Source organism: Caenorhabditis remanei, chromosome X (assembly GCF_010183535.1).
Source record: "Caenorhabditis remanei strain PX506 chromosome X, whole genome shotgun sequence".
In the NCBI taxonomy this organism is placed as follows: Eukaryota; Metazoa; Nematoda; class Chromadorea; order Rhabditida; family Rhabditidae; genus Caenorhabditis; species Caenorhabditis remanei.
Genome location: NC_071333.1, coordinates 14279176 through 14303340, shown reverse-complemented (window position 1 = coordinate 14303340; position 24165 = coordinate 14279176). Strand labels below are relative to the sequence as shown.

Here is a 24165-nt window from a genome sequence, read left to right as displayed (position 1 = left end):
GGGTCGGAACTTGGAATCATGCGTGAGATTGTTCACATTCAAGCCGGCCAATGTGGTAATCAAATTGGATCGAAGGTGAGTCACATGTCTAGACGCTTTCTTCTTGCCCAGTATATTAAAAAATTCTTATGGTTTATGTTTTCAGTTCTGGGAAGTAATATCTGACGAGCATGGCATTGACCCAACCGGACAATATGTTGGAGACTCTGATCTTCAACTCGAGAGAATCAACGTCTACTACAACGAAGCTGGAGGCAACAAATATGTTCCAAGGTATCTTATGCCAAAAATATTGTTGGTTTTATCCTTAATACGTTCAGAGCTGTCCTAGTAGATTTGGAGCCTGGAACCATGGACTCCGTGCGTTCCGGACCATTCGGTCAACTTTTCCGTCCAGATAACTTTGTTTTCGGACAAAGTGGAGCAGGAAACAACTGGGCTAAGGGACATTACACTGAAGGAGCTGAACTAGTTGACAATGTGTTGGATGTTGTGAGAAAAGAGGCTGAGAGCACTGACTGTCTTCAAGGATTCCAACTGACTCATTCACTTGGAGGAGGTACCGGATCTGGAATGGGAACCCTCCTCATCTCCAAAATCCGTGAAGAATATCCTGATAGAATCATGAACACCTTCTCTGTTGTTCCTAGTCCAAAAGTGTCAGATACGGTCGTCGAACCATATAACGCGACCCTCTCCGTCCACCAGCTTGTCGAGAACACAGACGAGACATTCTGCATTGACAACGAGGCATTGTACGACATCTGCTTCCGCACTCTGAAACTAACTACCCCAACATACGGAGACCTCAACCATCTGGTCAGTGCCACAATGAGTGGTGTCACCACTTGCCTTCGTTTCCCCGGTCAACTCAATGCGGATCTCCGTAAGTTGGCAGTCAACATGGTTCCATTCCCTCGTCTTCATTTCTTCATGCCTGGATTTGCTCCGTTGACCAGCAGAAGTAACCAACAGGTATTTTAAAATACACTTACCTGATTCAATAAAATTTAATTTTAGTACCGCGCGATCACTGTTCCGGAACTCACCCAACAATGTTTCGATGCTAAGAACATGATGGCCGCCTGTGATCCAAGACATGGACGTTATTTGACCGCCGCCGCTATCTTCCGTGGAAGAATGAGCATGAAGGAGGTTGATGAACAAATGCTCAATATCCAGAACAAGAACTCCTCCTATTTCGTTGACTGGATCCCGAACAATGTCAAGACCGCAGTCTGTGACATTCCACCAAGAGGACTCAAGATGTCTGCCACCTTCATCGGAAACTCAACTGCCATCCAAGAGTTGTTCAAGAGAATCAGCGAGCAGTTCACTGGTAGTTATTCTAATTAGTTTATTGTCACAAACATATTATCTTTTAGCCATGTTCCGCCGTAAGGCCTTCCTTCATTGGTACACTGGTGAAGGTATGGATGAGATGGAGTTCACTGAGGCTGAAAGCAACATGAACGACTTGGTATCCGAGTACCAGCAATACCAGGAGGCTGCCGCCGATGAGGATGCCGCCGAAGCTTTCGATGGAGAGTAACAAACACATTTAACCAAGTTTATCGATCGATTGTTATATCATTTTATTCTGCATTTTTTTCGCGCTTTGCTTTTTTATGGGGAATTCACATTTAATAAATTTTGGTTAGCTACACATTATTTTCATTTCAGACAGATAACATTCATTGGAGTGACTAGTTCAGATAAAAGCTCAACTATATACACAAGAGATCTGCAGAAAATAAGGGAAAGTTGAAAAGTGTAATACATTAGCACAAGACACCCTAAATAGTGGGGGAACCCAGAAAAGAAATGGAGAAAATAAAATAAGTTCGTGGTTATTCGTGTTAAATGGATACGAGAGCATCAGATTTCTGTCCAGAGCCAATAGTAATCTGTCGTTTGTCTTCCGGAATATTTTGTCTTCTGGTACTCTCTCGCCGAAGTTTCTCCTCGTGCCGACTTTTGAAGAACAACGAAACCATGTCCACCAACAAAACACACACTTCCATAACAGTGATAACGGAGAATCCTGAACACATAATAATATTCTCGTTTCTCTTTTCTATGGGTACATACCTAGCCACAATCCCAAATGTCCTCCAAAATCTGCAATAAGATTGACCAAACCGTACGCCTCTGATTCTTGCAACAATTCATAGTTCAGTTGTTCGTAGAATACCTGCAAAAACGTAAACTATAATATTTGCTTCCGCATTTTTGAGATAGCATAGTTAGTTTTCGTTTTCACTAGGTGCGGTAAACATCAGATCATCTTTTGACGATTTCGCTGAAGACTTTCATCGCCACTGACCATTCATCAGAATTGCAATTCTCGTTCATAATGATCACGATAGAAGCAGTTCGAGGTCATCTACGCCTTTTCTACTATCTTTTATTTCAATGCAAACACTCTCAATATCTCTCCTTTTTTCAATTTCCCCCCTCTTAAGTTCCGTCCGCTGCGGTCAACAACTTGACAAAGAGTGAAACAATGTTGTGCATCTGCTTCCGTGGCGCAATAGGCAGCGCGTTCGGCTGTTAACCGAAAGGTTGGTGGTTCGAGCCCACCCGGGAGCGAAATCTTTTTCTTTCTTCATGATTTAAAAAGTTTACTAATGCATGCAAAGTATATTTTTCTGAAAACGATATAGGTCCCAATCACATTGGCTAACAATAAAAAATTTCGCTCCCGGGTGGGCTCGAACCACCAACCTTTCGGTTAACAGCCGAACGCGCTGCCTATTGCGCCACGGAAGCTGCTGGCCCTAACCACTCCAACGAGAAACAAAAACTAGTCGGATGGACGGAAGAGAACGAAAAACGCTCACCTCAATCATTGCGGCATTCAAACGATAGTACTGCTCGCATTCGTTTTCTGTCATTCCTTCGCAGTCGCCAAGCTGAAAATTTCATATTTGATTTATTACAAGTGCATATTTCTTCAAAACTAAAGGTTGTGTGCTTGTGTGAAAATGAATTGCAATTGTATCTGATGTGAATAGGAAAGTGATGTGAAGTTAAAATAGGAAATAATGAATCATTGTGGAAAACACAATATCTACATAAAATTCACTCTCGTGAAATCAACAGAGGTATAGACAACACGGCTAAAGGGGAAATCTAATGAGTAATAGAACATAGGGTTAGAATAATCAGAACATGTCAATGAACCGACTCTTTTTTATATATGTGTACTCCAACTGTGCCAACTTACACGTTCCGCCTAAAAGGTATTTGATTAGTTTAATAAAAAAAAGTAAAAGGAATAAATGTTTTGATATTGTATTCAAACATACGTCGGTGGCACCAGATGGCCACTTTGAGCAGGAGAAGGTGACTTCGTGGATGATTTCTTCACAGGATTGTTTGCAAACACATTTATCCATTTTTTCGGTTATATGATGGAAATCTCCAACTGATCCAATATTTTTCTCAAGGCAGGACCCTTCAAACATAATTATTTAACGTTTTCCGCTTTCATTATACAATTATCTCACGAGCTGTTGCATTAAACGCAGAACAATGCTTGGAACCTTCTGGCACTGGGAATCTTGGATCTCCACAAGAGCAATCATCAATCAATCCTTTTTGGAAACAACTTCTATGACACCCTTCCGGATGATAATCATATCCTGTGTAGATATAATTCTTGTCAGTCACTTTCTTTGATTCTATACATTCCCCATACGGTGCAGGCAATCTTTGCATCACTTTCTGCAAAAAATTCAAAAATTGTGTTTCAATTCTACGTCATCAAATAAATTTCCACCTTTTTGATTCCAAAACTGCTCGCAAAACCAACTGGGGCAGAATAACCGAACGTATCCGGGAACGGATACTCAGTTGGTGGATGGATGGCAAGACGAACTCCGGATGACTCAGAAGTTGACATATAATCGGAAGTGTTCACAAAGAGAAGTACGCGGATTCCGTACATTGGTCCGGCACGGCTACTGGTGTAGTTGTTGTTAACATCGTAGTTAAACGTGAAGCAGTTTCCAAACTCTGGATCAACATGTAGACGGAAATCTCTGAAAATAAAATTATGTTTATTACTAAATCAGTGTTACTGTTAAACATACTCATCAATATCACATTCCTTTCCATTAAACGAACACATTTCAATAAATTCATGTTTCGATTGACTCAATGCGATTCTCTGTTTGTCGGATAACGCAGCCATTGTGAACATCAAATTCTCTTTAGCCCGAGTTAACATAGCAACACCGTCAGTCATTCCCTACAACCATTTATTTTTAGTGTCATATCAAAGTATAACAGAATTACCTGGAAACCCATGGCCTTTATAGTTTCTGGGTTGCTGACTCTAGCGCTTTGGTTCGGGCGCACTGAAAGTTAATCGTTTAGTGAGAAAATTTAAAAAGATGAGCACTACACTCTAGAACTCTATAAACCAAACTCACTGCAAATTTTCAAACCTGAAAAATGAAGGAAACTCAGAAAAAATGGTTTCAGAAGTGCAAAACTGAACGTTTCAAACAAAACCATGCAATTAACTCAAAAATCACATAAACCTCTAGTCAAAACTGAAAAATAAAACATAATAATCGAAACTGTACTTGGATACGGAGTGGAAGTAGTAGTAGGTGCCGGAGTTGTCGTGGTAGTAGTAGTCGAGGTACTAGTGGTGGTAGGTTCTGGAGTAGTAGTTGTAGTCGTTGACGTCGTGGTCGTTGGTGGTGGGGTAGTTGTTGTCGTAGTGGTAGAAGTAGTGGTAGAAGTAGAAGTGGTAGTAGTAGAAGCTGGTAAAGTTATAGAAGTAAAAAATTTTGTGCGAAAAAATTGTACGACTGTGCGGTGTTTAGCTGTATTTGTTTGGATTCTTTTGAAACTTACTCGTAGTAGGTTCTGGAGTTGTAGTGGTTGTGGTGGTTGTAGAAGTGGTTGCTGAAAGAAGTAGTAGCAAAACCTTTTTAAAACATGCGGCTTTGAGTATGAGAATGAATGAAGTTGTTAAACATGTGAACATGCAGTATCAATGTGATCAAAATTTGAAAATAATTGATGAGAAGGTCTAATAGATAATCTAATATAGAATTTAAACTAACTTGGTGGGGGAGTGGTTGTTGTAGTCGTTGTTGTGGTTGTGGTCATATTATTCTCCAACCAGAGCTTTCTGATTTCAGTTTTTCCAACTCCAACTTCTCCAGCTTTTCCGATACAGTAGGGGGTCTGAAAACGTCATATCGAAACTGTCTCATAACCAAAAACCTTTCATCTAGAATAGCGTGTTGAAACTAAAACTTCGGGAGAAGTTTAGTACAAGTTTCAAGTAACAAAATGGTGATGGAATAAATGAAATTAAAAATCTATGCTGAAAAATGAACACCAACTGAAAAATGAACAAAATGTTTTCAGAAAACCCAAACTAAATTGTTTGTGTCTATATAATGATAATTTAAATCATATTTTCAAAATCTGCAATTTTCTCTCTATACCTTCCGATATCCGTAAATAAGTTCAAGTGGCTGAAACTATATTAGTTGAAATTTGAAAATGGTACTACGACACTGAAAGAAAAAAAAACTTACGTCTTCCCGCTCTGACGTATCTCCACGATTTCTACACATACAGGGCCATTTATCAGATGAAGTGGTTCCATATGGAAGAGAGGATTCACAGTAACCGTCATCATGACAAAGTGGGCATTCATGGTCATACCAGACACTGAAACCATTTCACAATGTATTTCAGAATAATAACGGTACTGTATTCACCTGATGTTGAAACACGGCCATGCTACTTCCATGTCCCTATCGTAGGTACAAATACATTTGGATGACTGAAAATATGTACATAACAAAAATACTGCAATGTTATTCTACTTACAGGATCTCTTGGTGGTGATTCGAAACGTATACACTCCATTCCAATGTTTCCGACACATTTGCAATGTGCCTCAATTGCTTCGTATCTTCTATTCTCAACCTGAATTTCAAATTGTGTACACCAAAAACAGAGATCGTTGACTATACCGATCGTTGGGATCTTCGCCTTGCACTAATATTTCTTGCAGCCTGATTGGTCATTTGAAGGGTCAAGTTGGACTTTTTCAATTCTACCATTCCCTCCTCAATTTCTTTTGCAAACAGCTGGCGGACCATCTGCTGGCTCGCATCTGAGTGTTGTTTACGTGAAATTTTGGGTTTTTTCTTTTCTCCTTCTGTTTTGCTATGCGATTTCGCGTTATCGTAAACGTCCATCTGGAAAAAACAAATATGAGTAGGTTGTTTTATTGAAAAGTGTTCCGGGATGAGATAATGGGCTACTTCCTGCTTATTACTTTTTGTTTTAATAGTGTTTGTTAGTTAGTGAAGCGTAAAATATCCTGCAAACTTACCGTATCCCGAATTGAGGGAACCATCATAACAAGACTTTTCTTATAAGGGTTCAAATTGCAGAAAGTGATAGCTGGGAACTCCACGTCGTCGAATTTCAGCTGAAAAAAGCTGTATTACTAATTTCTGTTTCTATTTCCAGAATCTCAACCGAAATATCCGTGATTTTTTCATGTGCATTAAATTTGAGTATCAACTTGCTGGCTTGATAGGCAAACATCAGCAAAAACGAGAAAATGATCATTCCCCACATTAGTTTCGAAAAACTGTTTCTCGCTATCAGAACCCGTTTCGCTCCGTGAGCCGTTGTTTTGTCGCAGAAATCCATCATTTTGGCTTTCATGGTTTCATCGTCTTCGTTTATGTGGTCGTTGTGTTTTGAAGCACCATTGAGTTTTTCGTTTTTTTCCTTGTTCGGAATTTCATGGCTATAAATGTAATCTTCTCGTCCCGGCAGCATAGATGACTTTTTCGTTTTACTGTGGTGGTGGTTCGACATAGCCCGCCTAACTAAAGTTTTTATTTATTTAGATGAGACTATCAATTTGAAGAGCAGCAAAAAATCAGGTGGTCAATAAAAACGTATGGAAAAGAAGTTTTTACAAAAAAGTATGAGTTGGACATTCTTATCGAGTTGTCAGGTACAGTACCTATGCATATAAGTATTTCTGGTTTATGTAGATCAGATTATCACTACATGTCTTATACCACCTCAACTACCTACATACCTGCTCGCATCCTTTACTAGCCTTTGAGCAATATTCAGACAGAACAGCATATCTTAAAGAGGCTGGAAGTAGGAATGTGCGTCGGGTACTAGGAACAAGTTAGGATTGACTAGAAAAACAATTTTTTGGGTGATTGCTTCTTGCTTCACAAATAAACCCTAATTTTTGAGTGGACGGCAGAAAAGTTGGCTCGTTTAGAGAAGAAGACATTAGAAATTGATGAATACAAATGTGGAACCAGGAAGGGACACAATTTGAGAATAGAACTGGAATCAATGCATGAAAAAAACGAAAAAAAGAGAGTGTAGTTTATATTTGGATCTTTGGACCAGATTAATAGGAAGTAAAATGAAAGTAAGATGAAAAATGAAGAAAAATGAAGAAAAATAAAAACAACTTCTGAGAGTACCGAATCATCAAGAATTGATAAATGATAGCGGCTGGTTGAAAAGGCACCTGAGAGCACTTGTCCCCAGATAAAAGCATTCCTAAAGAACTCAAAAAAAACCTCCGCTTTTTGATGAGTCAGAGACAAACGACAAAATGTTTCGGTGAAGCCAAAAGGTTCAAAAACCGAGGTGAGCAAGAGAAAAGAACGGATTTCTGTGTTGTACATGCCGTGTGGGAGGAGTAAGAAAGGGACTTTCTTTTTCATTTTGTGCAAGAAACACGATGACATTTGATATGATAACGTCACGAAACGCACCAACAATCTATTCCGAATGTATGGTTTAGTGTGTTGCATTTTTAATTCAAGTCTGGAGAGAAGAAGGGCACGTGTATTTGTTTTTGGTTTGAAGAAATTCAGAGAAAAAAATTCAGCGTATCCACCAGCTTAGCAAAAAAAATCTTAAAAGATGAGAGTTCCAAAAAAAATCTTTCGAAAAAAGAGTCGAACACCATTTTTAACGTTTCAAAGTAGAAGTTTTTCTTTCTTACTGCAACTCACTGATCCTAGAATTAACATCTCAAAATTTTGAGCTACTTTTTCTTTTTTCAAAAACCAGAAATAGAAGAAAAACAGGAAAGAAAAATGAGGTTTTTGCACTTCAAGTTATGAACACTCGAAAGTAAATGGTTTGCTATTGAAGGAACTTTTAAATGTAAAACTTCAGACGCGTGAGTGTCAAATATAAAGAAATACAAGAGAGGTTTTCATCATCATTTAACACTATTTTAATAAAATTGTTGAGAAAAACATCATCACTTCACATCAGACAAGTTTTATGCGCTATATCTCAATACAATGTGTAAAACCTAAACTGACTAGTGGTTTGCACTTCTTATTACAACATAATCTATTTTCTCTAAAAGTTCATATCATCAAATAGCAGCTGATGATGTTTGTCCTCTATCCGTCAGTACCTTCAAAACTAAAAGTGACACCTTCGTTCTTTTTATCTTTTCAAAGTTAGAAAAAACCAGTGAAAAAAGTGTCAGATTCCTAACTAAAGTGCCGAGCACCCGGTCGTAAAACAGGCGCGAGCATTTATTCGCAGCCAATAAAATGTCTGACAAGGGAATGACCCTGAGTGTCCTCCGAGTTTCTCAACGATGTTTTCACCAAAGATAGGTCTCACCGAGACTAGAACAACACTATATGTTTTAGGTGCAACAAACTTGTTTCCAGCGAATGGCAAACATTTTTCATTTTTTTCAAAATTTTTTGGTCGAGTCACTTTGAGACACTGTAACTTTGTTCATTTTGAAGTTTTTCATAAAATTCAAAGTGTTATAAAAAGCTGAAGGTGTCAGCTACAAAAAAGCCAACTGGAACGTTTTACCGAAACTGAAACCTGAAAAGATACAAATCAAAACGTAAAAATTGACAGTACTTTTGAAATCAGAAAATGCCCATTTTCGAAAAAAAGGTCTCGGGGGACAATGTCTATTCGATTCCTCGTGTTGAGTGAGGTACACATACATGTACAAATATATGGCTCACCTTTCATTTTGGAGACTTATTTTCAATTTTTCAACTTTCAAGTCGATTTCTACGTATCCCTATACGTTCGAGTTTTCAACTGAAAACGCAAAAACACAGTTCATGGCGGAATGTTGTTGAAACATGCTAAAACGCGGTTTTTGAGAACCAATATCATGTTCTGATAACTCTGTGATCGCAGATAAAACGAATTCAACCATTAATTTTTACGATATTCGTGTATAGGGATACGTAGAAATCGACTTGAAAGTTGAAAAATTGAAAATAAGTCTCCAAAATGAAAGGTGAGCCATATATTTGTACATGTATGTGTACCTCACTCAACACGAGGAATCGAATAGACATGGTCCCCCGAGACCTTTTTTTCGAAAATGGGCATTTTCTGATTTCAAAAGTACTGTCAATTTTTACGTTTTGATTTGTATCTTTTCAGGTTTCAGTTTCGGTAAAACGTTCCAGTTGGCTTTTTTGTAGCTGACACCTTCAGCTTTTTATAACACTTTGAATTTTATGAAAAACTTCAAAATGAACAAAGTTACAGTGTCTCAAAGTGACTCGACCAAAAAATTTTGAAAAAAATGAAAAATGTTTGCCATTCGCTGGAAACAAGTTTGTTGCACCTAAAACATATAGTTTTGTTCTAGTCTCGGTGAGACCTATCTTTGGTGAAAACATCGTTGAGAAACTCGGAGGACACTCAGGGTCATTCCGTTGTGAGAGAAGAATCATTCACTACCACAAACACTCGTTTTTATCCTGGGTAATCGACCAATGAATTATCATTGCAAGGGTATCCTAGGTGGGCATCAGCTGCTTGTCAAAACACCCAACAATTGAATCGAGAGATAGATAAAGGAGCAGAAAGAAGATATATCACTATCAACAGCTCAAAAAACATTTAATTGAAAGATCAAAAAGTCATGTTACCTACTGTACCCAGATTTTCAAAGATGAAAGAGGAAGGAAGCAAAAGAATGTGAAGACATGCGAGAAGGAACGGAAACGAGCAAAAGTTTGCATCTCAAGTGTCGAATGGAACATTAGAACATGCATCGTGAAGCAGGTTTATTGGAATGTAATAGCAAAAAACCAATCTCTGTTTTTCAAAGAAAGAGGGTCCGCCTAAATGTCAAAAAGTGTAGAATGAGAGAAATATATAGATAAATTTCAATTATTGTTTTTATTATTATGGATGCTAAAATTATTATGGATGCTAAAAATGCAATTTGTTGAAGAAGCACGGGAAGAATTCATCTTTTCGAAAACACGATGATAGATTGTCAACAAAAAATAAATTTGGAAAATGAATTATAGAATTTTTTACAAACATGGTTTGTATTATAACCAAAAGACGTTCATTATGCGTCACCGAATTATCAGAACTAACACGTAAACTTTTAAAAACTATATTTCTGTTAGAATAACGCTTGATCATTGTGTTTCGAGAGTTCAAAAAAATAAAAAAGGCCAAATGCACTCTGTGACAAAGAGCTGGGAGGTGGTAAGTAAACGGCAAGAGGTTAAGACACGTATCAGACTCACTTCAAAAACCAAATCCATAACAAATGAGCGCGGACCCCTTCATTTCTCGGAATATGCTACATTTCGATCGAACAGGTGACCGAAATGACCCGAAGAAATATCGAATTTGTGATTTATGAGAGGTCCAATAGAACAGAGTGACGGCTAGAAAGGGTCTTATTGTTTCAGAAAACGGAGAGATGAACTTTGACTGCTGGCTGCTGGCTCTTATGTTAAAATCACTTTTTAGGTACCCAGTGTGGATTAGAAACCAACGAGAGGGATTAGTGGTTTCAAAAATTGAAGAAAAAGAAACATTTAGTGGTTCCCTTCAAAAGGTTCCCAAAAAAGTTCCTAGAAAAATGAACTGGACCCGGTGAGCCTCACTCAGTACAGCGGGTTTCTTGGGGACCAACACCTACAATTGAAAAAGAAAAATGAGAATTGGAATGGGAATTGAGAAAATGGACGGGAAAGTGGTCAAGATTTATGACTGGGACTTGAAAGTGTTGTACCATATCATTAGATGTCTTGAGTGATTGGTTTGTGAAACTTTAGCGGTGAAGAAAAGAAAAAATAGAACGGATCTTTCTCTGCAAGAAATATGACTACTGCTAGGTTTACACCATGTAATAGTTTCAAACGGAAATGAATCAATTGTACTTTTGAGCCACGAAATGAGTAGTTAATCAAATTGAAACGGAAAAAAGAAAAGAAAATGAAGAGTTGCAACATTGTCTCCAATTTTCTTACGAGTTTCTTCCAGGAAATCATCTCTGTCTTGTTTCTTCTTTTTTCTTTTACTCATTCGGGTAATGGGATACTTTGTCTGCGGGGACCGGGATAGATAAGAACAATTACCTTTTGCGTCACTCTCTTTTAGACGAAACAACAAAACTCAATTTGGGAAATGGAACCCTTTTTCTCAATCCCTTGTATCACAGATATTTCGGTCGATGACATTATTTACTTGTCTGGAACTGGAACTAACCTTGACATTTGTAGACGGGTGTTTTTGAACGAATTTTGAGTAAAGTTGAGCAGCCTGGAAAAAATAAGTAATTGTTTTGACTTGCACTCGTTTTGAACTCATATTGACCTTTAGTGAAAAGCTCATTAGGTTGCAAAAAGAGTGCTCCAGAAAAAAATGACTAAGTAATGAGTTGCTAAAATTCCCAATCAAAAATAATAATATCTCTGGTAGGTTTGATAATTTTGATAATTTTAACAAGATCCCAAAAATATCCTTGACTCAAATAGGTTTACAGTATGTGTAGGTTTTGTAGTTTTCAATATTCAATCCAATAATGCATTTCGTTCGATTTTTCAGGATTATCGTTTCTAACGCTTTCTCCTCATAAATTAGGTCTCCCTTTTTATCTACCTGATAACAAAAAACCGAGAAGAACATCAACCATACCGCTACCCAGAACCCTCTCCCCATCTGATTTCTCGCTTTCGAAATCCGTGGTAATCCGTGTGCTGTCGTGTTGTTGAGAAACCGTTGAATGGCACCCATTGTCTGAAATGAACTGCTTAATAAGAGTGGGAGGACGTGAGCACTGAACCAGAAACAATGCAGTCAAAAAGAAATAAATGTTCCTGAGGATTTATGTTTTTTTGCTCAGAGTTATGGATGAGGTTTAGTTAATGAAAACATAAATAAACTTTTACACGTTTTGATATAAAGTCACTATCTAAATAAAATGAGACTGATTATCGCATGACAGTTAGGAAAAAATCACTCACGGACTTGGGACCTTGATTGTCTTGCCCCATTTCGATGTCTTCTTCCAAATTGGTTCCTTCTTCTGCTTCTACTGAAAATTTAGTTTTTATAAGTTTTTCTTAGCTGTTCGACACTATCAAAATAATTACATTATTTCATTAAAATTCAATTCATCGGAGAACAGCTTAACTGCAATTTGAGTAAAAAAAGAAGAGTAAAAACTAAAAAGAGGAGCTACAGACAAAACAAAAACTTCAAAAGACTAAAAGTAAAATGAAGTCTGGAACAAAAATACAAATGAAAATGAGAACGAAAACCGAAGAACCTAAAACCTTCTGGGCGAAAAAAGGTTAATGAAGTTGCTCCCTAGTGGGCAGTTTGTGCCTACTATTCTATTCGACTCTCTCACTCTTGCCTCCAAGCCTATTTCCGTTTTTAGCACTCAACAATAGAGAGTTGTGAACCTAAGACAAATCTAAATACAAAAAAACTAGTCAAATTCATGGAAACCTTCTGAAAATGTAAACTGTTAGAAGGGAAAAGACAAAAAAATAATTATTCAATCGAAAAAAATGGTGTTCGGAAACCAAATAAAGAGACGTGTGTTGGAGATGTACGAATTTTAAATTTTATACATACTGAATCGCCAAAAGCTTTGATCTTTCATACACAAAAAAAGTACTCACGTATGGGTCTTCCACGGTTGCTCGGCGTGCGCGACTTCATCTCTGTGCAGGTGTTAACCGAAGACCGGACCAATTAACTCGAGGTGTGGGGGTGAGCCAAAACAAAAAGAAATCAAATTAGTGGTTAGCAATTGCGACCACACAAAACGGTTTATCTGTTTGACAGGTTTTGTTATTCCAAAGGGAGTTAAGCTTGTAAACCATAAGCTGTGCACCACATTCGAAAATGGGTATGCGCTTACTGGAAAAGGTTATGGAGTTAGTTTAAAGCTATGGAACGTGACATATATCAATTGAAAGCTGAGAAAACGCAGATTCCAAATATATAATCATCAGTTTTTGTCCACTTGGTCTGGGATTCCAGAAAAACAAGGTCAACGTTTGGAAAAATGACAAAAACAAGGTCAAAGTTTGGAAAAATCTGACACGCAAAAAACTGTGTGAAATATTTTCTGGAGTTTTTGCGTGCTAAAAAGGTAATAATTCACTTTTTTTCTGAACTGTTATCTTGTTGTTCTCGAATACAAGACTTCGAAGACAAAAACTGAATATATATTTGGAGTTAACTTTTTTTCAGCTTTCCAATAAAATTGGTAACATCTCATAGCTTCAAACTGGTTCTATGACCTTCCCTAGTTAAAGGGGGAAAAAATTAGAAAATATTCATTTCCAATCAAATCTCTTCATTTTGCTATTTATCAGCGCTGAAAAGTAAATTTGCGTTCTTGCACCGTTGAAATCCTGACAACAATTACACGGTTCCTGTTTTCAATTTTTGAAATGCGTTTGATCGATGTCTTACCCGAACTCCGTATATAATTTCCTCTATTTTCCACACTTCTCCGAAACGTCAAAAAGTGTTCTATTCAATTTCAATCTTCATGTTTTGTCCAAACCTCATGATTAATGTGACACCTCGTTCCCATGGAAGGGAGTGAAAATCGACCCGATGGAATTGTCGGACACGCGCTAAAATAATAAATCGACGGGAGAGACGCGGACTGTTTCTTACTTGAACAATGTGGGAAACTGAGTCACTTTGAAAACTTGAATGAAGTTAAAATAGAGTAATGAATAAAATATTGTTTTAGATGTGTAGTTGATGTCATGTGTTTAAAATTATAGAAAATCAACTTTTATTTTATTGAGCCACAAACAATTAAAAATATTTGTTGGTGATTACACTTTATATGGGAGACAGTAATATATAATTTTCAATTCTCTTCAGGACAATATTAGTTCAAGTTCAAGTCTATTTCCTGTTATGTGAAAACAAAGTCATTTTGATGATCTGTTTCAAATAACACATTTATTTTATGTCTACATTATAGTACACTTAGCTGAATTTTTCTGAACACCTCATCTGTACAAAGAAAAATTCAAAACCTGGTCATTTTCCAACTAGAATTGAAAACTAGAACAAGACAGTAAGCAATCATGTAGGTGGCGGTGTCTTTGAAGCGGTCGCGTGCCTCCTTTAAGATAATTAATTGAACATGTTGCGGGCGATCTTATTTTTCTTCATTCCCTCCCAAACCTTCACCTCTTTTTTTCGCCGCCCGGAAATCCGATTGAATTGACTGACACCTTGCACTTTTTATTTCAAAATTTTCAAAAATACCTACTCATCCAAGCATACATAGTAATTCTCTAATTCTTCCTGTCTATTCCTGTGTGGAAGTGTTTGCCAACAAAGTAGCATATGCAACACAGGGCTAACACGTAACAATAGTGATTTTCAATTGGTCGGCAAATATAAGGCACATCATAGAATAAACTTGTGGATGTGCACTATTGTTATGCAATTGATGACCCAGAAGTCACCTCTGTACCCATAATTAGCTTAAGAGTCACTACGATGTTAACATACAGTATGCCAAAACAAAATAATTTATTTTTCAACGAATTTGAAAGAAGTATAAACAAATTATAAGTGATATTTCAGTGAGATTGATACCACGCAATGAGATTTGAAAGGCAAATAGAAATATGTCAATTTTGAGTGTAGACCCCACAATATGGTAAAGATCACATGGAAAATTTAGATAAAAGACAACATTCCGATCCCGCAATATTTTGAATTTGAAAGTGACAAAGCATGTAGAGTAGAGAAGGGAGCAATTAGAGAAACCAACGTCGTTTTGCTTATTGAAGGTGTCAAGAAGGAATTCAACAAAAGCAGTGCCTATTGAAAAGATAATGGGCGGATGTTGAAGGAGCAAGGAAAAGGTGAACAAAATGAGAGATGTGTACCCGAAAACAGACACAATGCGTTTGGAAGAGAAGTGAAAATGGAAAGGAAAATTTAAAATTTAAAACAGAATAGATATAATAAAATCACGGGACTATTTAGAAAGGGATCTGATATACACCTACTCTGGAGCATTGCACGACACAATCATGGGTGGAACGGGAAGAAAAAAAAGTTATAAAGCTATGAAAGTGACTTAGAGGACTAAATTCTAGTACTCAAGTACTTTTGGAACAAACATTGGGTAGTGGGGATTGACAAACTGATTCTGGTACATTTGCATGAATGGATTTGGTCGATCCATGAATGCATGCATCGTGTGTTGTTGATCTCTTTTCAGATTTTCCGGTGAAAATGTTGAACTCTCATCTGTTGTCGGTGTTCCGATCGACGCGTTTCCAGAATCACTGCTCTCGTCGTGTTCCGGAGTCATTTGTCCCTTCTTTTCATTTTCATGAACCTACAAATTATTCTTTTTCAATCGTTTTTGGAAGACTAGGAAATTTGAATCAGAGTACTGTAAGACGATTTTATCTTAAGACGAGTCCACCTCTTTTTCTATTCAAAAGAGAGAGAAAAAGAAAGAAAAATGTCTCATTCGAAACGCCATAAATGCAAATCAAATTCGCGCACGGTCTGCTAAGAAGTGCTAGGCAGTGACTAAGACTGGAAGGAAGAAACTCGTTTGTTTAGTTGAAAAGTTCTATTTTGAAATTTTACAAATGATCTTGTTTTAAGTTTCATACAGAAGAGTTATTCCTTCGTGCACCTAATCTGTCACAGTTTATGCACAGATAAGATCTTTCCTTCTCCCAACCAGTAAGTGCGAACCCTTGCACACCATTGTCTCCCTTCTCCTTCTAATCCCTATAAAGACAATAAACGCATGCCTTACCTTCATATGCTTGCGTAGAGAACTCGGATGAGTGTACTGTTTTCCACAGTCGTGATGCTGCAAATTACAAATTATAACTATTAGCGAATATTCTTAACCTACCAAACAGCAATATGGCTTGTGACTCGAATGTACATGCATATGTTTCTTACGATCCGATGAATTGGCGAACAGTTTCGTGCATCCGTGGTGTGTACATTGGAATGGTTTCTCGCCTGAAATTAATTTTCCCATTATTGTAGGTGTCGAGAACACTTGCCCAGGTGTTGTCTTTTCCTCTCACACTAGATGGATAACTTTTCTGTTGGGAAAACGAGGAGGGTGTTAAGGTTGGTGCGAAGGTTCGATCGGGGGCAACCGGGGTTCTAAGTGGTAATCCTCGTAAATCAAGAACCCATGAGACAGCTGAGGTGTGCAAAGATATTTAAATAAGGCGTTTTACTGAGAATGATGAAAAATGAAAAATCTGTTGCATCTGCTTGGAATGCAAATTTTTGCTCATCACATTAAAATTTTGATTTCATTAAGATTCGAAAATGCAAATATTGTCATATGGATGTTAAGGAGTGTAACATTACGTCACGGATACCGTTCTACAAGTGGGAAATGGCGGTGAGGATGAAAAGGGCGGAAGCCAAATCTTTAGGCTAAACATTATGTAATTCGAAGCATCACTAGGGATAATCATCGGCTTGTATTCAAAGGTTTTCATCACATAATTAGATGAGATGGCGTCAGAAAGTCAAATATTTTGTAGAATACTACAAGCTTGCTTAATCTTGAAAACAAAAACATGTTTAGTTTAAAATCCATATTTTGTTTCTTGATTCAATCCCGAAAGTCCCGAAACCCACTTGTCTTCATTGTGACTGCTTTGCCCGTAAACGGATTACGGTAGATGGCGAACGTGAATAATAAACAGGCGAGACTATCACAAAAGCGAAACCCTAAGCACGAAATAGGATCGTATCGAGATTTGCTTGACAATAGGAGTAACTGACATCGTAAATCTTGCAATCCTCAAAAGTTGCGGATCAAATGCAAAGAATAACCCCCTTTTCTCTTTTCAATGGAATTCATGATGATGAATGTTTGGTTTGGTTATGAAAAGACCCCTGGTCACCTCACTGAATCATTATTGCCTTTTCGATAGTGAATCATAGCTAGCTCAAGAGCTGCTCAACGATGAGGCAAAAATATCTATCACCTGGCGTTCTGGGTACTTGACATAAGAATACCATGTATCATTTCATTAAGAGGGATACCTATACTAATCCCTTATTACACCTTCTACAAAAACAACCACCCACTCATTATCCTCCTTCTCCTAATATAGAAATATTCTACATACCTGAGTGGATTCGTTTGTGAATCTTCAAATTCTCGGATCTCGCGAACACTTTGTTACACGTTTCACAGAGAAACGGTCTTTCTCCAGTGTGCACTCGCATGTGGTTGACCAGTTTATACTTTGCCTGCAAAAAGTATAATATATTGCTAGGTGTTCAAATTACGTAAGGGTGCAAATGAGCATAATTGTAGGGAATAAGGGACAGTTTAATACCGTGTTCAGCGAAGAATAGAAATCGGAGACAATTGAAAACTTATGACGCAACATAGTTGCAGGATAGTGTTTTGTCCGAGCACGGGTCACTTGGAATAGTGGAAAACGGATGGTTCCAAAAAGTTATTACGTTTTGACTTTCGGGCTGGAGGTCTCTCTTCAGAAGACAAATAATTTATGAGTATGTGTTAACAAAGTGTGTGGCAGATTCTTGTGGAGTTTTGTGGATCTTACCTTGAACAGCTTGAACTCTCGATCACATCCCTTCCACAGACACACAAACTTGCTGTCATGAGTGATATGAGTGGAACTGATATGAGCTGATAATTCACCGGAATCTTGAAACAATTGCATACAACACTGTCCATTGGTCTCCCATAAGCATTGCACTTGTTTGTCACCAACGTAGGTTCCGAGATTTCTGAAAAACGGGCAGATGATTGACCTTGAATCAAAAAACGGGTGAATTGTGGTTTTTGTGGGAGATGAGATGAGGGAGAAAGAAACAAATTCAAACAGACCCTCCCTCAGATATACGAAGAAAGAAATGAAAATTGAAAAAAAAGCAAAAAACCTACGTTGGATACATGAAAGGGTCCACTGGGGCTGGAATGAAATGTTGGACTTGTGGAATGTTCATGAAATAACTGGGTGAGTAGGCGTGAGGGTCTGTAATTCAAACATTTTAGGGTACGGTGTGATTCAATAAAGGTGATACCTGAATAGATGGGTGCAGACGCCTGCCATTCTGGTTGTGCCTCCGTGGTAGAACTCTGTGTCGTTGTATAATACTCACTGTGCATTTCTGATATAGCTGAAATGAAAATGATGAAAAAAACGTGATGAAGAAAAGGGAAAGAGAAGGATGGACGATAATTAAGAGAACGGAAGAACAGAAAAATCTTGACTGTGCTAAATAGAGTTCCAGTCAAACTTTGGTTATACTGTGTGATAGTAAGATACTAGCTTAAGAAAATAGACCATCTGCCTGGTAAGCTAATGTATTCCCAGTTAGTAGAGCGTGTCTCAATGTAAACGACCACGCCTACGGCACGGATTGGTCTGAATCGAGGCAAGAGGAGGCGGAGCGATGCGACAACAATGAGAATGGGAAAAAGGGTGGGAAGCGAAATAGGATGTCACAAAAATACAAATATTGAAAGCTAGGTCACTATTCCTCATTGAAAATCTAGTTTGATGTGAGTTACAAGTTAAACTCAAAACGGTACATTACGGGAACTGTTTGAGTGGTGGTTCAATTTTTGAATGTTTGGAGGTTGAGACTATTTTCTTTTGAATCCGCAAAAAAGAAAAACCAACTCATTTTATTATATTCAAGCACAAAACGTGATTCAACGCCTTTTTTGACAACGTTGGAAAAAAGGAGATACGTTTTAATACAATTTCAGTTAAAGAGAGCAAAGGGTCACTGGTGGTTTAAGTTTTTGAACTTCTTCAAAAACTCATTTGAATACATTAATGAAAAGTTTTAGAAACTAATATTTACTATACAAAATATCAAATTATATTATAAAATAAAATTCATGAAAAATATGTCAAAAAAAAACCAATTTAGCAGCGCCATCAACCCAAAGTATTCAGATTATTGTCACTTCCACTAAAGTGCAAAAATACGTTTTAAATGTTTCAAATATACTAAAACTAATATAACACCTTTATGATACAGTGTCATTATATCGAGAAAGGAGTGAGGTTGCCGGGTTCGGAAGACTCATAAATCATCGCCTTCTATTCCGGGATTCCGGGGTAATAATTAGCTCGTCTTATCATTGTACATCATACTGGAAGATCCTCAGAGAACAACACAAAATAGACGTAGTGAACAAAAAATATGAAGCGAGTTGCTTTTTAGAAGCAGATGGTCAATTAAAGCAATTGAATACTGAGAAAATTCAACCCCTGGCAGATATTGTTCTTGAAAGTTCACTGACTACCAATATTGAGGATTAGTAGTACGATTCTGCTCAGGATGAGGGTAAATAAGCAAATAATACGTGTATTCTTGTCAACAAATTGATGAGAGTGGCATGTTCCCATACAGTAGTCCTCATCTGTTTTATCTGCCTCTTGGGTGAGAATCGTTGTGTGTACCTTGGCAAAGAGGGACCAAAATTTGTAACTGACAGGGCATAAGATTCTCCTCGAAATGAAACAAAAGTTAAATGAAATTTAAATATAATCAAAATATTCATTGTTCCACGAATTTATATTTGGATGTAGGATTATTACGTAGTAACATTCTACTATACACGTGTCTCTGATGTAAGACATATAGTTAGAAACGAAACCAGTAAAATGAATGGAATAGTCAAAAGTTTTGAGGCCAATCGACAAATTAATCATGATCTGTTTTCTGTTTTTCATCGTGGTAATATTCAAAAACAAAACAACACTCTTTTCCTTCTTTTCCTCAATCGCCACATTTCCCTCATTCTGGTTTTTACAGTACCCCTCCACGCTATTGAATCGCATTTTTTCCTCCGATTGATCGCTTGAGAAAATGCGCGAAAAGCAGAATGTTGTATGTTTTGATAAATGATAAAATCATCAGTCACTCTTCATTTATACAGTGCGGTTAGATATCGCGAGATAATATTGTTGCAAAGCGAAAGAGGAAAAGGGGCCGACAGAAAAGTTCATCTGCCGTCAAGGTGCGAACTTGATGGATTATTATAGTGATGACAGCCCACACGCGGCACCGATACCAGACCTTGAGAGGAGAAACTATTTGAGACGAGAAAATCTACCGTTTTCCGTTACGTAACGCTCGTCTAAATGATATTCTGAGTGTCATTGGCGCGTGTTGCGTTTGCCAATGAGGATGATGATTTGGAGACGTTTGTACCTCAAATGGTGAACCCAGATAGGAAATTCTTAGATGAAGGTTTTACCTATACTTCATCATTTCTATGTAATGATAGCCAAGAAGTGAAAAATACATTACTTTCGCTTTTTGGCACAAGTATTTTTCATATACCTATGTAACAATGGTCAGTGAGAGCATGTATCTGCCATGTTGCAAAATACATTCACACTTTGTGGGAATATAGTTCATTGGATTTTTAAACCAACAAAATCGAGTCTACATTCGTGTGGACATATGTGTAACACAACATGTGATAATGAAGAACTACCGTATGTATACTAGATGTTCAGGATAGGTGGGAAGAATGGTACTACCTATCTGATGTTGCAAGAAAATAGATATGAAGGTAAGCTGTCGTGAAACAACAAGATTTCCGGCTGATAAATAGTGTTAAGATGTGAGTTCGTCCCAAATGACATCGAGCCGAGATACAATCTACACAATCTCCCATTGTAGTCAGCTAGCGAGACATCTGTGTCCACAAAACACATTTCCAATTTTTCTCAGACAATTGGTTTGTACAATTTGTCAAGTTTTCTTGGATTTAGTGTAGCTCAGTGATGAATATTACACATTATTATTACACATTTCTCAGGCCATCACCGATCAAAAATGCCATTTGTAGTGTCAGGTGGGTTAAGTGCTAAGTAACTCAAGAGTGAAAACATCCGAGTGGAAGTATCTTTGGGAAGAAATCAGAAATGGCATACATTGGTAAGGATGAGTACAGGAGAGGAGACGTGATGGGGAAATATTCACAATTAAAAAATTTATTGAACCTTTGACTGAATCACATGACTGAACATTTTTATAAAGTAGACATCTGGATGAGCTCATCTTTGTACATTCATTTTCATAGCTTTGCTATTTCAAGGTCACGTTGTCTGAACAGACGCAGACAAGCATATTCGCGCGTGGTACGACTTGACACCGATTGCTGTAATCAAAGTTACAAAGTATGACTAGTCAGGATTAGCAAGGTTGCGGAAATCTTAACAAAATTTCTTTGAAATTTCGAACGAACAAGCAAGGAAAGAAACATTATTCGTGTTAGCAATTTTATGCCTGGTTTTTCAAACGACTTCATGGATGTTAAACCCATCACAAAAATGGACGAGGTCAATAAACTATTATATTCCAACAGCTTGCGGAAAACGTGTGTAATCATTCAAAATGTTGAAAAATTGGAAAAATTACTAAACCAATTATTTGTTCGGATTCACTGAAACAAGACTGATTATGTAATTGAGAATAGAAATGCCGTTCTGCTGGAAATTGCAAAAGTGCTATCTCCTGTATCCGGAAATACTGATGAAATTGTTTACTAACAGCACCAGAAGTCTTATTCATCTTTTAGATTCAATAAGTGTTGATGTTTTTATCATTTATGAAATGGATAATTTTGTAAATGCATATAATATATCGGATTGGTTGAAACTGATCTATGGTTCAGATTGTGCAATGGCCGTTTTCGAGAACACTATGAATCAACTATTTGGATTACTATATTTTGGAAATTATTCCGATACTTCTTCCACAAAGATGGCGGAATTCTGGTCATGTGAAAACACTGTTGAATGTGGCGTTGGTTCCAATTCATGATCCTCATTGGCAGACTCGGCTTGTTGCAGTTTTAGATTCACCATCATTAGTGAAATGAGTGATTTTTTAAATACAAATTGCTAATTTCTATTTAGCCCCAGTGACATAATGATTTTCGATTAATATTCTTGTCTTATTGGGAAAATCTGTTTCTATCAGTTTCTTCTAATGGTTTTTTTCCATATAAAGTTCCGTATGCTTTTGAAAGTGTAACAGTGAATAAGCATTAATGTCTTTCAGAATGCTATAAATTTCTTATCAAACAAGCAAAAAGCCTACTGACGCACATTGATATTATTGATAAGCTCAGAAAAACATTACTCCAATCATTTTATTCCTCTAATAGCATTTTTCAACATGCCACCGAGTTGGGAAGACCTTCCCGTCCATTTTAAACATGATGTGGTCCGAAATCTAGATTTTGAATCAAGGTTAGTTTCAGAACTGCTGAAATTTAAAACTTCAATTTGAAATACTTAAGATGCTGTTTTCGAAAATGTTGTCATGCTGAAAGACAACTGGTTGACGAAGTGCCGCTGGAATTGGATAAAGTGAACTTAGAGATTGAAGAAGACGGCATGATGTTGAGAGTAGACAATACTGCGTTTTCGTATTCACAGGATGGAAACGGTAAGTGACATTTCAAGATATTGACCCGCGTGAACTCAAACTCCTCAGAATATTTTATAGAGAATCGAATAACTGTTACCGTTGTAAAAAACTCTGATGGAGATGACGATAATGATGAACCACTAGTCAGAGAAAAATATCTTCATCACGTTCGACAAAACATGCTGGATCTGATCATGACAGATTTTCTCCTGCTTTTCATTAATGGAAAATCTGTTGTAAGAAAAATGGAGATTATTGTCCGCCAGTGCCAGGCTGAAGAAAAATATACAGTCTATGAAACTTTGAGACGCAAATTACAAGCTATGCAACCGGCTTATTGTATCAACACCAAAAAAGTGGAATACTATTTGTCTGCCTTCGAGGATACAATTCATAGCTTGCGATTGCTAAATGAGAACTATTTGGAGACAATCGCAATCAATACATTCACGAAGAAAATTATGAACTCCGCCATGGAATCAGTATTTGAAACAAGACAGTGGAAAATGGCAAAACATGTTCAAATTACAAACGTTGTTGACATTCCAATTCGATTCTTTACACACCTCCAATTATACAATGCTGATTTCGCCGAACTCTCTTTAAATGACTTGTTGCTGTCTGTTCAAGTGAGAATGAGATTTGTGAGACTTGGCTAATGATTATTCTGTTCAGAGCTTCTATGAGATTGATGCTTCAATTGATTCACATTTTCAACTTTATTATCACAATACGTTGGATACGACTTTAGTTTCAAATAATATCGCAAGTAACTTCAAAAATACGAGAATGAGGTAAGGAATACATGAAATCGTTTCCCAGATGTAATAGTGGATTTTCAGTGGAAATGTTGTTAACATACCCATGCGATCTGGAAATTCAATTCTTGCTGTCAAATTTTTGGATAATAGAATAATTGGACATGTACACTCACTGTTGAAGAAAAACTGACCTTGTCTATTTACTCTCATTTATGAAAGTTTCTTTACTCGCGAGATTTGACTAGCCCAACTATATTAATGAACATCTTTAGCTTACTGGAGCAATACACACAAAATACAAAAGATCGGTTGCATAAAAACAAACAGATGAATCGTAGCATAAGAATTACAACACGGGAAAAGAACTCTACTCAAAGCGTTTTGTTTTTACTACAGGTTTTTGAAATTCTGCACACATTTCAAGCGAAGCATTTTGATAAAATACTTGGTTACAAGGAAGCAGTTGAGAACAGATATCCAAAATTGAATGTAAAAATAAGCTACACAGATAACATATTCTTAATCAAGCAGAAACTATTATTCAAAGCGGGAGAATAGTATTAGGTGATCGAAAATTCGAAAAAAAAATTGGAAAGCGGTAAGCACTTCT

General features: G+C 37.2%; 4 protein-coding genes across 4 annotated transcripts; 2 read left to right on the top strand and 2 right to left on the bottom strand.

Annotated features, from left to right (window-relative positions):
- Positions 1–18: 18 nt before the first annotated feature.
- Positions 19–1552, top strand: GCK72_024842 (uncharacterized protein; the record flags this gene model as incomplete). The annotated part of the gene is made up of 5 exons (XM_003118284.2): positions 19–75; positions 146–273; positions 321–975; positions 1021–1339; positions 1386–1552. 5 exons carry the CDS (start codon positions 19–21, stop codon positions 1550–1552), a joined length of 1326 nt encoding a protein of 441 aa, XP_003118332.1.
- On the bottom strand, positions 784–1561 carry GCK72_024841 (uncharacterized protein; the record flags this gene model as incomplete). Its single annotated transcript, XM_053736080.1, has 3 exons — positions 784–995; positions 1050–1238; positions 1423–1561. The coding sequence occupies 3 exons, from the start codon at positions 1559–1561 to the stop codon at positions 784–786; spliced, it is 540 nt and encodes a 179-aa protein (XP_053579646.1).
- Positions 1562–15445: 13884 nt separating this feature from the next.
- GCK72_024840 (uncharacterized protein) lies at positions 15446–18496 on the bottom strand (the record flags this gene model as incomplete). The annotated part of the gene is made up of 7 exons (XM_003118420.2): positions 15446–15694; positions 16130–16186; positions 16232–16344; positions 17481–17604; positions 17928–18114; positions 18272–18362; positions 18412–18496. The coding sequence occupies 7 exons, from the start codon at positions 18494–18496 to the stop codon at positions 15446–15448; spliced, it is 906 nt and encodes a 301-aa protein (XP_003118468.2).
- A 4043-nt stretch (positions 18497–22539) lies between these two features.
- On the top strand, positions 22540–23745 carry GCK72_024839 (uncharacterized protein; the record flags this gene model as incomplete). The annotated part of the gene is made up of 5 exons (XM_003117965.2): positions 22540–22613; positions 22664–22812; positions 22873–23423; positions 23470–23588; positions 23637–23745. 5 exons carry the CDS (start codon positions 22540–22542, stop codon positions 23743–23745), a joined length of 1002 nt encoding a protein of 333 aa, XP_003118013.2.
- Positions 23746–24165: the final 420 nt, after the last annotated feature.